The sequence below is a fragment of the Sus scrofa genome, chromosome 4, assembly GCF_054392235.1.
Source record: "Sus scrofa isolate SSC_HxYL_T2T_F1_AM1 chromosome 4, Sscrofa_HxYL_maternal_Yorkshire_Landrace_v2.0, whole genome shotgun sequence".
NCBI classification, from domain to species: domain Eukaryota; kingdom Metazoa; phylum Chordata; class Mammalia; order Artiodactyla; family Suidae; genus Sus; species Sus scrofa.
Window position 1 is genome coordinate 28,102,630 of NC_139386.1, and position 14,131 is coordinate 28,116,760.

Genomic DNA, 14,131 nt, shown 5'->3' on the forward strand with positions numbered 1-14,131 from the left:
ATTATCAGGATTCAGTAAGCATTTTAAAAATAAAATTATATTTAAAGAAAAAAATTGAACTGGGTGAATTTTCAGGAAACAAATCTTGATAAATAAAACACTCAATTTACATTCCAAGAAAGGAGATGATTTCCCAGTAGATCTTTTAATCCTGGGACATTTCCATATCTCTTTGATTTACAATTAAATAAAGCAAAAAAAGCTTACTTTAAAAGTGCTTTTAAAATTCTGAAGTGATTTTTTATGCATTTATATTTCTATGATTACTTATGCTAAGTAACTAAAAATTACTTTTCAGAATAATTATATGATGAGCAAGGATTTTTTTTTTTTAACCATGAGAATTGATATTCTACAAGGGGTTACAATTCAAATGTCTGTAGGAAGCAGCCAATGAATATTTAAGGGGTTTCAATTTCAAACCTACATGACTTTTAAAAAAATTTCTATATAAGAAATATGTTCATTCTCATTTTTATCAATTCACCAGCCCTCTTAGCATATTTATTTTCCCACTTTTGACAAAGGCATGGATATATGGACATGCTTTTCATTTGAGAAATTTAAGCAACATTCCCATTGTTTAACAGTAACTATTTGGAAATACTTTTATGCATTATAAAATAAGTGAAGGGAGTTCCCACTGTGGCTCAGCAGTAATGAACCCAACTAATATCCATGAGGATGTGGGTTTGATCCCTGGCCCCGCTCAGTGGGTTAAGGATCCAGCTTTGCCATGGAGCTGCAATGTAGGTTGTGGCTGCAGATGCGGCTTGGATCCCATGTTGCTGTGGCTGTCTTATAGACCAGCAACTGCAGCTCTGACTCAACTCATAGCCTGGGAACTTCCATATGCCACAGGGGCAGCCCTAAAAAAGACAAAAAAAAAAAAAAAGTGAAGATGTGAAATACTATTATAGATCTTTAATTCTTTGACCTTCTGTTTCCCATTTCTATGCTTTTTGCTTGTTTGTTTTACTGACCTTAAATAAATGCATGAAATAGTTGGAATGAAATGCTCTTGGAACCAAAAAATGTTAATGGTAAATAAATCTAAGACAGTTTATTAAGTTACAGTCTTAGCAATTCTAAGATATGGCTATTGAGTAAAGTTAAATGAAAACCAAATCAAAATCAAAGTATTTTATTTTGAGTATATGCAAAAATTAAAGTACAAACCTGTCCCAGGTTAAGAAACGTTACAGCATATCTTGGATCTGTGTTATCCCTGAAGCCTTCTTGACCACTGTGATAAAATTCCACATTACTTATTCTTGCATTTCCTAGTGGGGAAAAGAGTTGCACATTTTTTTTGTCTTTACAACAGAACAAAATTTAATGAGAAGCTATAAAAGTTTTTGTAATTTTGCAAATTACAAGTTTGTTTTCAACTTTTTCACAGAAATTACATTCATTTTTCTTTGGGGGATTTTGATCAATCATTTGAGGTCTAGAAATTATTTTTAACATTTAAAAATCTTGTTCTTACAGATGCTTTTAAAGAAGTCTTTTAGAGCTACAAACGGAAATATTTCTAGATGAAGTAATATGTGGTTGCTTTATTCACAATAGCCAAGATATAGAAACAACCTAAATGTCCATCAGTGGACGGATGGATAAAGAAAATGTGAGATCTCTATCTCTCTATCTATAAATTATATATATTTTATATAGAGAGATTATATTACATACACACACACAGACACACACAGACACACAGACACACAGACACACACACACACACACAATGGAATATCATTCAGCCATGAGTGAGAAAGAAGGAAATCTCGCCATTTGTGACATGGATCAACCTTGAGGGCATTATGCTAAATGTAATAAGTCAGACAGAGAAAGATAAATTCTGTATGATCTCATATGTGGAATCTAAAAATCTTAAATAAAATCTTAAATCTTAAATAAAAACAAAGAGTAGAAAGGTGGTTACAGGAGCTAAGAGGGAGGGGTGTTGGGAGAAATAAGGAGATGTTGAAGAATATAAACTTGCAACTGGTAGATAAGTAAGTCCCAGAGATCTAATGTACAGGATAGAGATCACAGTGAAAAAAGCATATTATAAACTTCAAAGTTACTAAGAGACTAACTCTTAATTGTTCTCAACACAAAGAAAGAAATAATAATTATATGAAGTGATAAAGATGGTAACTAACACTACCAGTGGTTAATCATATTGTGACATACAAATGTATCAAATCAATATATTGTACACCTTCAACTTAACACAACATTGCAGGTCAATTATATCTTTAAAAACATATGTGGCTACTTCAAAATGAACCAGTGTCTTAAAAAAAGTGAGCAGGCAGACATGAAACTAGATGGGCCAAAGTTGACACCTGTAGTATTTAGTGATGATAATATTGGGATTCAATATATATTTCTTTATTTTTTATACACATTTGAAATTTTCCTTCAAACAAAAATAACTGATCAGTTGGCTTTGTTATGAAATGATTTCTGTTTGGGTGAGAGGCTGGGTTAGCTGTTACCTAAGGTCATTGTTAATGTGATAATTATTTTGTCTATGCAGATTAAATAGGTAAAATAATGTGAGGAATTTGGTTTTGGAGGGTGCCAAGACTATTTAATCCTTCTCAAGGCTTTATTTTTCTATGTGTTTAAAACAGGACATCAGACCCCAAAGAGAGTCACTTATCCTAAGCCCTACATCACCAAGCAGAGACTTAATTACAGTTTCAGCAATTCCAGGAATGGAATCTAAAACCAGTCAGGAATTGCCTGATCAGAATTGGTTAGGTAAGCTGCCTGATAAATCTTTGCTTCCCTGTATAAGAAAGTAACCTGGCAATAAGCAATCTGTTGTTTTGTGTAGTATAACTACTTTGTTCCTGCTCCCGTATGCCTATAAAAGTCTTTTATTTTGTACAGCTCTGACGTTCCTTTCCATCTGCTAGACTGGTATGCTGCCCAATTCATGAATCACTGAGTAAAGCCAATTAAGATTTTTATTCTTTTTTTTTTTCCAGCCATGTCTGAGGGCATGTGGAAGTTCCCAGGCCAGAGACTGAACCTGCACCACAGCAGTGACCCAAGCCACTGAAGTGACAATGCCAGATCCTGAACCTGCTACACCACAAAAGAATTCCAGATCTTTAATATTTACTTAGTTGGATTTTGTTTTTTAACATATAATCCTATAAAGGAGTGAGGATTATTTAAAAACTAAACATAGAAGAGACCATGTTCTATTTCATTTAGAAAAATAAACTGAATTTGTACTAACCTTTAAATGTCACCATATTATCAGTGAATGAACTGACTAGGACGCGAGCACCAAAAGATTCCTTGAACCAACCTGGGTAATCTTCCCCGAGTATTTTGATGTTCCTGCTCAGTAGACCAACATCAGCTGCTAATGTGTAGCTCTGACTGGTTCCAGGAACATGGTATCTTTCAGCTGCAGCAGAAGGACAGCTGGTTTATTACCAATGCTGAGAAATACTTGTCTTTATTAGTTTCTCTGCAACTCACAGGCCACATAACTTTCGAATATGCCCAAAGTCAACACAAATACATGAACTGATTAGTTACATGCTTAAACGTACACAGATGGCAGTCAGAAATAATACCTTTTTATTTATAAAGTAAAATATAATCAGAAATATTTATTCTTTTAACAGCAAAATGATTATTACAATCAGAACTTACAAAGTTATTGCTTCACAGGTATTTTGAAATCACCTCAAAGTATATATAAAAAGACCCTTACAAGACAAGTTGGGAAGCTTATTGTAATTTGAATAGATGAGGAAATGAGAAAGAGAAGTAAAAGAACTTGCCCAAGGCCATACGGAGAATCAGTAAAGTATAAATATTATCGCTCCTGATGCCTAAACCTTGGTTCCACTTTTTCTGTGACATATTTTGTACCAACCATGGTTCTTCATAAATACACAGTGATATATCAAACATAGTCTGTACGTTTACATCTTCATGATTTTAAAACGTAACCTAAATTATATTTGACACTTCTAGAAATCTCACTCAAAACTTTAAGATGAACAAGTACATTTCAAACAGAGAGAAGTGTTTGGTACTTCAAATGAAAGAATCTATGATGTCAAAGGTCAAAAACTATTGTACAATTAAAATGTTCTTCAAAGAAATCTTTTTCTTTTGATTTAAAGAAAAAAATGTGTTATAGAATGATAGATACGTGCTTTTATCAAAATACTGCTTTAAGAAGTTCTTTTTTGTGCAGGTCAAATATCCACCAGTGTATCACGCTGCCTTCACTGGAGTTCTCAGGAACATCAGAAGTATCTGAATGGCTTTTCTAACATTACATTCCTGTCAGCTTCCACTTCCTGGAATTCTGATGACGGTAGCATGTCAAATGGGGAAGGGCTGGGGTGCTGGGAAGGCCCTGATTCTACAAGGTGAAAGATCATCTTCAGATGATTCTGATTAATTCTTTCTCTAGTTGAGAATTAGAGCTTGTACCATTTTTTGCTGTAGCTTATCTAAATGCAAGTTAGCCAGAGGAATTAGTAGATGCAAACTATTGCATTTGGAGTGGATAAGCAATGAGATCCCACTATATAGCATAGGGAGCTATATCTAATCACTTGTGATGGAACATGATGGAGGATAATGTGAGAAAAAGAATGTGTGTGTGTGTGTGTGTGTGTGTGTGTGTGTGTGTGTGTGTATGTGTGTCCTGGGTCATTCTGATGTACAGTGGAAATTGACAGAACATTACAAATCAACTATAATAGAAAAAATAAAAACCTTCAAACCCCTCCCCCCAAAAAACCCAAAAAACCAAATCAGGACAAGATGCTCTTGGATCAAGAGTTCTCAAATTTCAGTGTACATAAAGTCTTTAGAAGCATGATTAAAACAGATAGTGCCAGCCTTACCCCATAGAAAGTAATAGTCATTGTTGAATATTTGCCAAATGAATTAAAACATATACAGGGACTCCCTACAGCCAGCACACAAATAGAGCACTCTTTGGGTACCAGTGCTAATCTGAGTGAAATGCTCCTCTGTTTTTATCAAATAATTGTAACTACAGAGTGGAGCACTAAAGTATGACTATTTCAAGACATTTTAATTATATATATCTAGTTGGTTAAAGAACAGCCACTTACCAAAGTGAGTGTAGGAAAGGGTATCATTGAGAATGAGAATTTTGTGATCATGCAGGATTTTAACGATACTTCTAGTTTCTGTCTGGTGGAAATCATAGCTTGTGGTTGTTATCACAATCTCGTCTCCCTCCTTAGAAGAATTCAGGTGCCAAATTCAAGAACAATTTAAAAATAGGTTTATATTTCTTAACAACTATTAATTCTAATTTCACTTAATTCAGTTCCAACCATGGTATTATGAGAGAGAACAAAACATACATTTAGGCCTAAAATAAATTTGCTTTTGTTTGATAGTAAGAATTCTATATTTTGAATTATCTCAACATTTCCTTAAACTGAATTCAGTCACTTAAAATCACAAGCAATACACATTTTTTAAATTAGATAGATCAAGGCAAATATAACTGTATTTTTATTACGAATTGACCAGGATAATATTCTTCAGACTTAAAAAAAATTCCCCCAGATATTTTTTTACACAATTAACTATCACTCAATATTCCTGAAAGTTGAAAAAGGCAGAGAAAGTTAAAGAGCAAAGTCAAGTTGAGAATCTTTGTGTATTGTATATGACAATCTCCTCTTTGTCATCCAAGTCTCTGCTTAAATATACTTATAAGGGAAGAAAAAGGCTTTTTTCCTCTACCCTTCCAAGTTGTCAGCTGGGACCCCTGTAACAAAAGACAGATTAACAAGAGAAAAACACATCAATTTATTCAATATAAGTTTTACCTGACATGGGGATCTTCATAAGGAAATGAAGACCGGAAGAAATTTTTATGCTGAACCTGAATATTTTTACGCTGGGTTAGAGGCAGAGTGGGAGAGTAGAGGGACAATGTGACAGGGTATGAGCTAAGTGTAGTAAACGGGGCTGGGGGGGGGGGTACAGCAAGGCTTGTCCTTTCAGATTCCTTTCTGGGTCCCTTTGTCTTCAGAGGTGAAGATGGTCCTTTCCTCCAGGTACAGGGAGGGCAATTCTCATATGAAGGTTTTATGACCTGCTTCAGAGGAAGTTCAGAAAGTCCTTTCTGCATGCGCAGAAGTCTCTTAAGCTTCAAACAGTCAATATTTTGGAGTAGCATGGCCTGAACTCTGTCATACCCTTGGGAGAGGGTTTCTCTGATCACCCTATTTAATGTTCCCTGCCACCCTCTACCCTGGCAGTTTCCCTCATACCTGTTTTATTTCCTTCCTTAGGAAGATTCTAACCTGAAATTAACACACATTTATTTGTTCACTTCGTCTGCCTCTCCCACCCCAATGTGATTTCCCCTAGAGCTTGACCAATTTTTTTGTTTTGCTTTTGTTGTTGTTGTTGCCTTTTTTTCAGGGCCGCACCCACAGCACATGGAAGTTCCCAGGCTAGGGGTTGAATCGGAGCTGTAGCTGCCAGACTACGCCACCGCCACAGCAACAAGGGATCCCAGCCGCATCTGCAACTTACACCATAGCTCAAGGCAACACCAGATTCTTAACCCACTGAGGGAGGCCAGAGATAGAACCCACATCTTCCTGGATACTAGTTGGGCTTGTTACCACTGAGCCACAATGGGAACTTCCAACCAGTTTCTTCACAAATGAGTCCTCTGTGCCTAGTAAGTGTCTAACACTCAGCTAAATATTAATTGTATAAACAATATGCATAAAATATTAATTTGATAAATGATAACTGGATAAATAACAGCGGCATTTAAATCATTTTATAACCTTTTAGAAAGTAATTGCACATCAACTACCACAAATAAGAATATATTGTAAGTAGATTATGACACTGCCCAAAAAATCCTCCTCTATTTGCTGATTTTCCACTACATGAAGAGAGCCAACCTTGTATGTTTGGATGATATTTTTTCCTTTACTCAGACTAAGCCTCTCCTTGTTCTGTGACTTTAGGGTTCATTCTCAGTAGGAAGGAACTGGCTGAGACCTGAGAACACTTCCCTAACTCTTTAGCATAAAAAGAGTATCTGTAAAGCATGTGAGGCTATGGCCTATGCAAGCCTGTGAGTGTAGCGGAGATCTGAACTGCCGCCATTCAGGTTTCACCAAAAGCTCTCATTTAACACAGCCATTTTTTGAATATCATTGGGCATCAAGATTTCTTCTCTTTCCAAATGCCTAACATGTAAAATCACAAGTTAGAAGTAAAGAAATAACCAAGGTAACAATAAATGTATTTTAAGTAATTCCTTTTCCTGTTTGGCAAAAATTTGTAAATAAATATTTTTTACCAAATATTTTATATTTTCAAGTTTTTACCAAACTTCAATATTTTCCTTTCATAACTAGTATATAATGTTCTTTATATACTCCGAAGGACCTTTGAGACCACAATTTTTACTTATTTATTTATTATTTATTTATTTTTCTGGCTATAGCTGATGTCATCAGACTTTGCTCATCTGATTAATGAGCAAAGCCCCGGACTCTGCTCCCTGACAGATGCCTCTTACATCACCAGGAGATTTCCATCTCAGCAATACATTGCTATAACATGCTTGTGCTGCAGTATTGGTTTTGCCCTGCATTTGATCAGGCTCAACTGTGCTGTTAAATAAAAAGATCAATAAGTTCATGCATCCAACAGAGCAAGTTGTGACCAGGAGATGAAGTTAAAGCAATTGTTAAATAATTCTTGGGGTTCAGCTCAGCACTGGAGGTGAATTGTGTGGCTGGACATTTCATCTGTGGTCAGCTAGACATGGAAGGTCAAAACATCTGAGATCACAGGTCCAAAGTTATGGGTCCAGCTGACCAAGGGAGCCAACCTTCCTTACTGTTCAAAAGCCTCACTTGCCTTTTCTGGCTACCAGAAAATCCATGGAGGGGAGACCACCTGAGAAGGTCTGGCAAATCAGAAGCCTGGCTTCCTCCAGTTCTCTGCTCAAATGTCAGCTTTGGAGGACTCTGGCCATCCATGGGAATAGCATGGCCTTATGCTCTCCTTTACTTTCATTTGCCTTTTTTCATGAATCTGAGAGATACCCAATATTATATTATCTACTTATTTGTTCTTTTGTTTTTTTGTTTAGTGCCTTTCCCCACTAGACTGTAAACTCCGTAAGGTTAGAGAACTTTGCTTTCTTTATTTCCCCAACATCCGGGGCTGTGCCTGTTATATCATAGACACTGTCTAAATATTTGTTGAATTAAAGAATACTGTGTTGGCACGAAATCATCCTCTACTCCAGGAAGTAACTTTATTCTTCTGTTTTGCTTAGTGATTGAGACCACAATTTTTAAATGCCTGCTAGCAGGTCAGCTTTTTGGGTGCAAGCTAATGGCAAAATATACATTTCTCATCTGGTTAATCATGGGAAAAATTAATGTCCAGAAGAATAAAGTAGAAACTTTTCTAAGTTGACCCACTATGTGTATTCACTTTCCACCACATAGTAATTCCTCTACCTGCCAATCCACAGCATCCATCAGAGAGAGGACTTTGGAACCTGCCTTTGCAGTTTCTGAGAGCTTAGTTTTATATATTGAATGTGGAATTCCATGAAGATCCAGCTCTCCAAACACCCCTGTGGGAGAAAAACACACTCTTATTCACCACACAGAACTGAGTTAGATGCTACTATAAAATGAAACAGTAGTTATATTTTAATAAGCAAGTGAACAATTTAAACTGAAGAAAAAGAATTGGGGTTATCTGCTGAGGGCTATGGAGGGCTTGGGCCCTCTGATCCACTTCTAGGAATCTGTTCCATAGAAATTAAAACCTGTACACAGGGTACATGAATGAGTATGCTTACTACAACAATATTTGGAAATACCAGAAAACTAGAATTAATCCAAATGTATAGCAATAGGAGAATGAAGGAATAAATTATAGTATTAATATTGTAATGCAATATGCCATAAAAAGGAAGGGCATTATATATATGTATTGATCTGAAAAGATATCCATAATATGTTAACAAGAAAATTGAATAGTAATGTGTTTAGTTTGACCATGTTTTTGTATAAGGCACAATACTACCACTGCAAGTCATTTTATGTAATATGAATATAGTCATAGATAAAAAGCATGAAAAAAACATGTAAAATTACTAACTAATGCTAGTGTCCTCAAGGGGAGAGTAGCATTGGGAAGAGGTATATTTTTTCTTGTTATTGTTCTGTGTTGTTAGAAATGTTATTTTTGAAATAAAAAAATAAACACATAAAAGTGAATTTTTTTTTTAATTGAGTATGTCTGCTTTAGGATATTTTTCTGTAAGATTTGAATTTGTCTGTCTCAGGAGAGCAAATTCAATTTTAAGCCCTATTTTTATCCCCTTATTTATGTCACCGATTTAGAAATTGTACACTGGAGCAACTGCAGCGCATTTACATGTTTTAAATAAATATGCAATGGTATTGGAGTTCCCGTCGTGGCTCAGTGGTTAATGAATCCGACTAGGAACCATGAAGTGGCAGGTTCGATCCCTGGCCTTGCTCAGTGGGTTGAGGATCCTGCATTGCCGTGAGCTGTGGTGTAGGTTGCAGATGCTGCTTGGATCCTGCGTTGCTGTGGCTCTGGTGTAGGCCGGTGGCTACAGCTCTGATTCGACCCCTAGCCTGGGAACCTCCATATGCCGCGGGAGTGGCCCTAGAAATGGCAAAAAGACAAAAAAAAAAAAAAAAAAAAATCAAATATCGCCCTTCTTAGTGGAGGCCAAACAAACAAAACAAACAAAAATATGCAATGCTATTAATAAAAGCAGTTATTTACTGGCACTAAATTAAACCCTCTAAGGTCCTTTGCTTTCGGGGCTTGAACAGGAATATGTACAGCCAAACAAATGTAACTGGAAAATTAAAACTTAGCAATAGTTGTGACTGGATAATTGATAGCAGATCAATTGATCTGCAGATTATTAACACCCTAAATGGAATAAAGAGTAGGGAAGTAGACTTTTAGATGAAAAACACTAAAATATGACAAATATTATTGCTTATATAAAAGAAACATGAAGAAAACCAGATTAGAGAAGCAATATACATATGGAGTGGTTCATCAATGTTAGTTTTGAAACTATGTTAGTTTTGGTTTAAAATATTCACATTTATATTTTTTTAATGTAACATGATTTAATTTTTTTTAAATCTTGGTAACTTTTATAACCTGTTATTACAAATAAATATCTGTAAAAACTTTTGATAGCAGGAGTTTACTTGTGGCACAGCAGATTAAGGACCGGCCTTGTCACTGCCGCAGCTCAGGTCACTGCTGTGGTGCAGGTTTGACTGCTGGCCTGGGAACTTCCATGTATTATGGGTGTGGCCAAAAACAAAACAAAACAAAAACTTCGGGTACCATAACATCAGGAACATCATAAGTCTTTTTGGGCTACATGTTTTAAAGTACAGTCACAAAACTACTATGACTCTTTTGGTCTCTGGAAACACATACCTAAGACCTTTGATCCTTGATTCGGTCCTTCAGGAAGAGCCCACTCTGGAGTAGAATGAGTCCCTCGGAGAACAATCTGTAACTCTCCTTTAAAAGGGCTATCTTCCCAGCCACCAATTAATCTACCTCCCTGCAGTGAAGCAGAAAATTGTTAATACTTTAAAACCTAGCAGGAAAAATTTCCCCTATGAAAAAGGAATTAGGAAGACTGGCAGCCTCTCCTCATAAAAATGAAAGAATTTTTGTTTTACAAAGAACAGTGCTGTAACTAGAAGTGACCTTAATTTAACCCATCCACTTTGGGATGGGTAGTTTAAATGATTTTTCCAAGGTCAAATTCAATATCTACTTACTGTCAGAATTGGACCTAAAACTGCGATCATCTAAAACCTAAATTAGGGCTGTCTGAATAGGTCTCACGTTATTTTAACATACTGTGGCATATATAAAATATACTCTTTACTTATATCCCAGCTATGCTATTTATGAGCCATCATTGTTAATAAAAATATGTTACTAACTGCTTGCTGATTCCATGCTCAGTAAAACATGCAATGCAAGGCTTTACATATTTTATGTCATTTAACCTTTACACTAAACTCGTGAATTGGAATTATTGTTCTCATTTCATAGGTGAGAAAACCGATGCTAAAAGAGGTCAAGTAACTTAATCAATTACCCAATTATCAAACAGTTAGGCAAAGATTCAACTGTAGCTTTAATTTATCTCTAAGCCCTGCAGCTAACCAAAATATCACACACCTTTAAAGCATTAAAGGCCTAGCTTTATGAAAGAAAGGCTACCACTTACTTTTTAGTGGTGCTTAATAGCTTTCTGGCTAAGCCATTCTTTTAAATGAACACCAATAAAAGACTGACAGAACAATTAAACTGATTAAACTATTACATGTTCAAGACCATCTGGGGTTTATGAGAGAATGAGGTGATTATTCCAAACAACTGAAATACTTTAATTAGTCTGCTTCTGGTTTTCATAATCCTATCCACATCCATTCATTTTAAGAAATACTGTTTGCTTTCTTAGGAAAAAAAAGGGTTATAATCTTTTAATTTTTTTCCCAGAACTTCAGGGATTCTCTGTTTGTTGGAGCAGGCTGTAAATTTAGCCTTACCTAATAATAATACAAATAATCTAAAGGATTGAAAATGAGCAAACCTCACATTAAAAGGTAGCATGAGAATGACTATTTAAGGAAGGTGTCATTAAAAAAATTTAAAGCAGAACAGTAATACATTGAACTTACATGAAGCTTGAATTTCATAGGGTAAAGCCAGTTGTGTTTTTAATTCACATCAATTGAATATTTTTTCTTATAATTTGCTCAGTAAATCTCCAACATTTTAGCATTTGGCTCATAAGGGTATAAGTTACTAGATCCTCGTTCTTACCTGCAGTGATATGTAGGTAGCATTCAAAACAACTTTTCTGTAAGAAGACTCTGCAGCTCCCATATTATGTTTATCTTCCAGTTCTAGAACCCCCCAAATAATGAGTCTTTCCACAGGTGGAATATCTATGTCGGCCACAATCCATGTTCCTATAACACAAGACTTCAATGTAAGGAATGTAACACAATCCACAGACTACAGTCTATGGATAAGAAATTGACAGCCTTATCAGCGAGTCTCGTTTTTAAGGTTTGTGAGCCTTTTTCCACGCAATGACCAATTCTTGTCTCTCTCAGAAAATCTATTATTCTTAATATTCAGGTTTAAATCCACATAAAACCCAGAAGTGAAGTCTGGCATCCAGGACACAATAACTGAATCCATCTCTTCACATTTTCTTTTTTCTCGAAGGTGTGCTGCATAAAGGTGGAACACTAACTGTTGTGGTATTTATCCTAATGGAGCATAGAACGAGATTTTTATTTATTTACACTTACGCATTTACCTTCAGGAATAACAACATTTGCTCCTGGGTAAGGTATGGTATAATTATTTTCTTGAGATGATTGCCAAAAAGAATCATTTGACCATAAGCTGAAAAGAGAAAAGAAATATTTCCATAAAGTATTATCTCTGTATATTTTATGAGCATCTCCTTAAGGTATAGCTATATACTAGATGTTTTTGGGGATGACAGAATGCAAATTAGATAGTTTGTATTTTGCTAAAGACAAGCTAATATATGCAATTAGTAAAATACTCAACACACAAATACATATGTAGTTTTTTTTTTTCCCACTGAAGAAAACTTCCTTTCCATCCACAATCGGAATCACTTTTTTGCCTACTAAATCCAGAAACCCTAATTTTGTCTAACATGAAAATAACTTAATTTCTTTATAGGATTTTGTATGGTGGCAAAGTGAAAAGAAACCATCATTTGTCCACTGAAAGACCCTCACATATGATGCTATTTTCATGGAGAAAGGGAGAGGAGGGTATATCGTTGGCAAGATTCTGTGAAGGGAGGGTTGGAAGAATGGTCTCTGAATTGGCAAGGATGGGTTAGTGAGGGCAGTTCCTGGGCTGCGGGCACAGATGGCAGGTCTACAACCAGAGTGAACCACCCATGCCTGCTAGAAAGTATCTTGGTGAAAACTGTTACAAAGAAGATTACTATATAATTAATATTTTCCTATTTAAAAATATTCATTATCAGAGGTTGCTCTCCTGACCTAAGTAAAAAATTTTTAAAAATCTATGATAGTTAATGCAGGGAGTCTACAAAAGAACCAATACAGTTGTTTGGTTAAAAGTTTTCTTTTTTTTAATTATACATATGATTTACTAAATAATATTACTAAAAAAAATCTGTTGATCAAGTATAAAAATTTTGTTTTCATGAATTTAAAAAAGAGGCATAGTTAAAGGATTATTTAGACTCACAATAATACATTTTTCATGAAGCAATCTCAACTAAGATTTGTTTAAAGGTATCTATCTAACTAAATAAACTGAGCAGTATTGCACAGATTCAAGAGTTGATTTTATGTAGATTTTCTCAAGCCTTTCATTCTTATCCCCAGCAGCACTGTACCGTGCATGGTATACATTCTTCTTCCTCTTGCCCATTGTTATGATCAACAAAGTCCAGTGCCTCCTGAACTAAGCATTTGTGGGCTGTGTAGCTAGAACTTTATATTCTATTCCTGAGGTACCAGTTTGGGATCAAGATCCTGTTTGTCTCACTAATAGGCATCTGCAAAACACAAACTAATAATTCTAATTATAGTTATTTCCAGGGAGCAGAACTCATTTTGTGAAGGAAAAAAAAAGCTATCCTATGACACAGACATGTAGTGTATCAATCCATACCACTATCATTTCCTGGCCTTTACCAATCTAAATCTATACTTGAATTATAATAAATATTAAGTAACTGTTTAGTAATTATTTTTAGGGCTGCACCAGAGGCATATGGAAGTTCCCAGGCTAGGGGTTGAATCAGACCTGTACTGCAACGCCAGATCCAAGCTGCATCGGTGACCTACACCATGGCTCAGGGAGATGCCAGATCCCCAACCCACTGGGCGAGGCCAGGGATAGAACCTGCATCCTCACGGATACTTGTCGGATTTGTTACCTCTGAGCCTTAATGGGAACTCCCCATTCAATAATTTTG

General features: G+C 35.6%; 1 protein-coding gene across 8 annotated transcripts in view; it reads right to left on the bottom strand.

The window, feature by feature from the left end:
- PKHD1L1 (PKHD1 like 1) overlaps positions 1-14,131 on the bottom strand; it is a 152,263-nt gene that overhangs the window by 35,542 nt on the left and 102,590 nt on the right. For 6 of the 8 annotated variants that reach the window (XM_085021056.1, XM_085021058.1, XM_085021055.1 and 3 more), the window contains 7 exons: positions 12,455-12,543; positions 11,950-12,098; positions 10,540-10,669; positions 8,547-8,665; positions 5,136-5,265; positions 3,263-3,436; positions 1,180-1,283 (listed from right to left, as the gene is read on the bottom strand). In XM_085021056.1, coding sequence (XP_084877182.1) covers positions 1,180-1,283; positions 3,263-3,436; positions 5,136-5,265; positions 8,547-8,665; positions 10,540-10,669; positions 11,950-12,098; positions 12,455-12,543 — 895 coding nt within the window. Of the gene's footprint in view, positions 1-1,179; positions 1,284-3,262; positions 3,437-5,135; positions 5,266-8,546; positions 8,666-10,539; positions 10,670-11,949; positions 12,099-12,446; positions 12,544-14,131 lie in introns of those variants that run through there. The other 2 variants (XM_085021057.1, XR_014843000.1) reach the window with 2 other exon arrangements.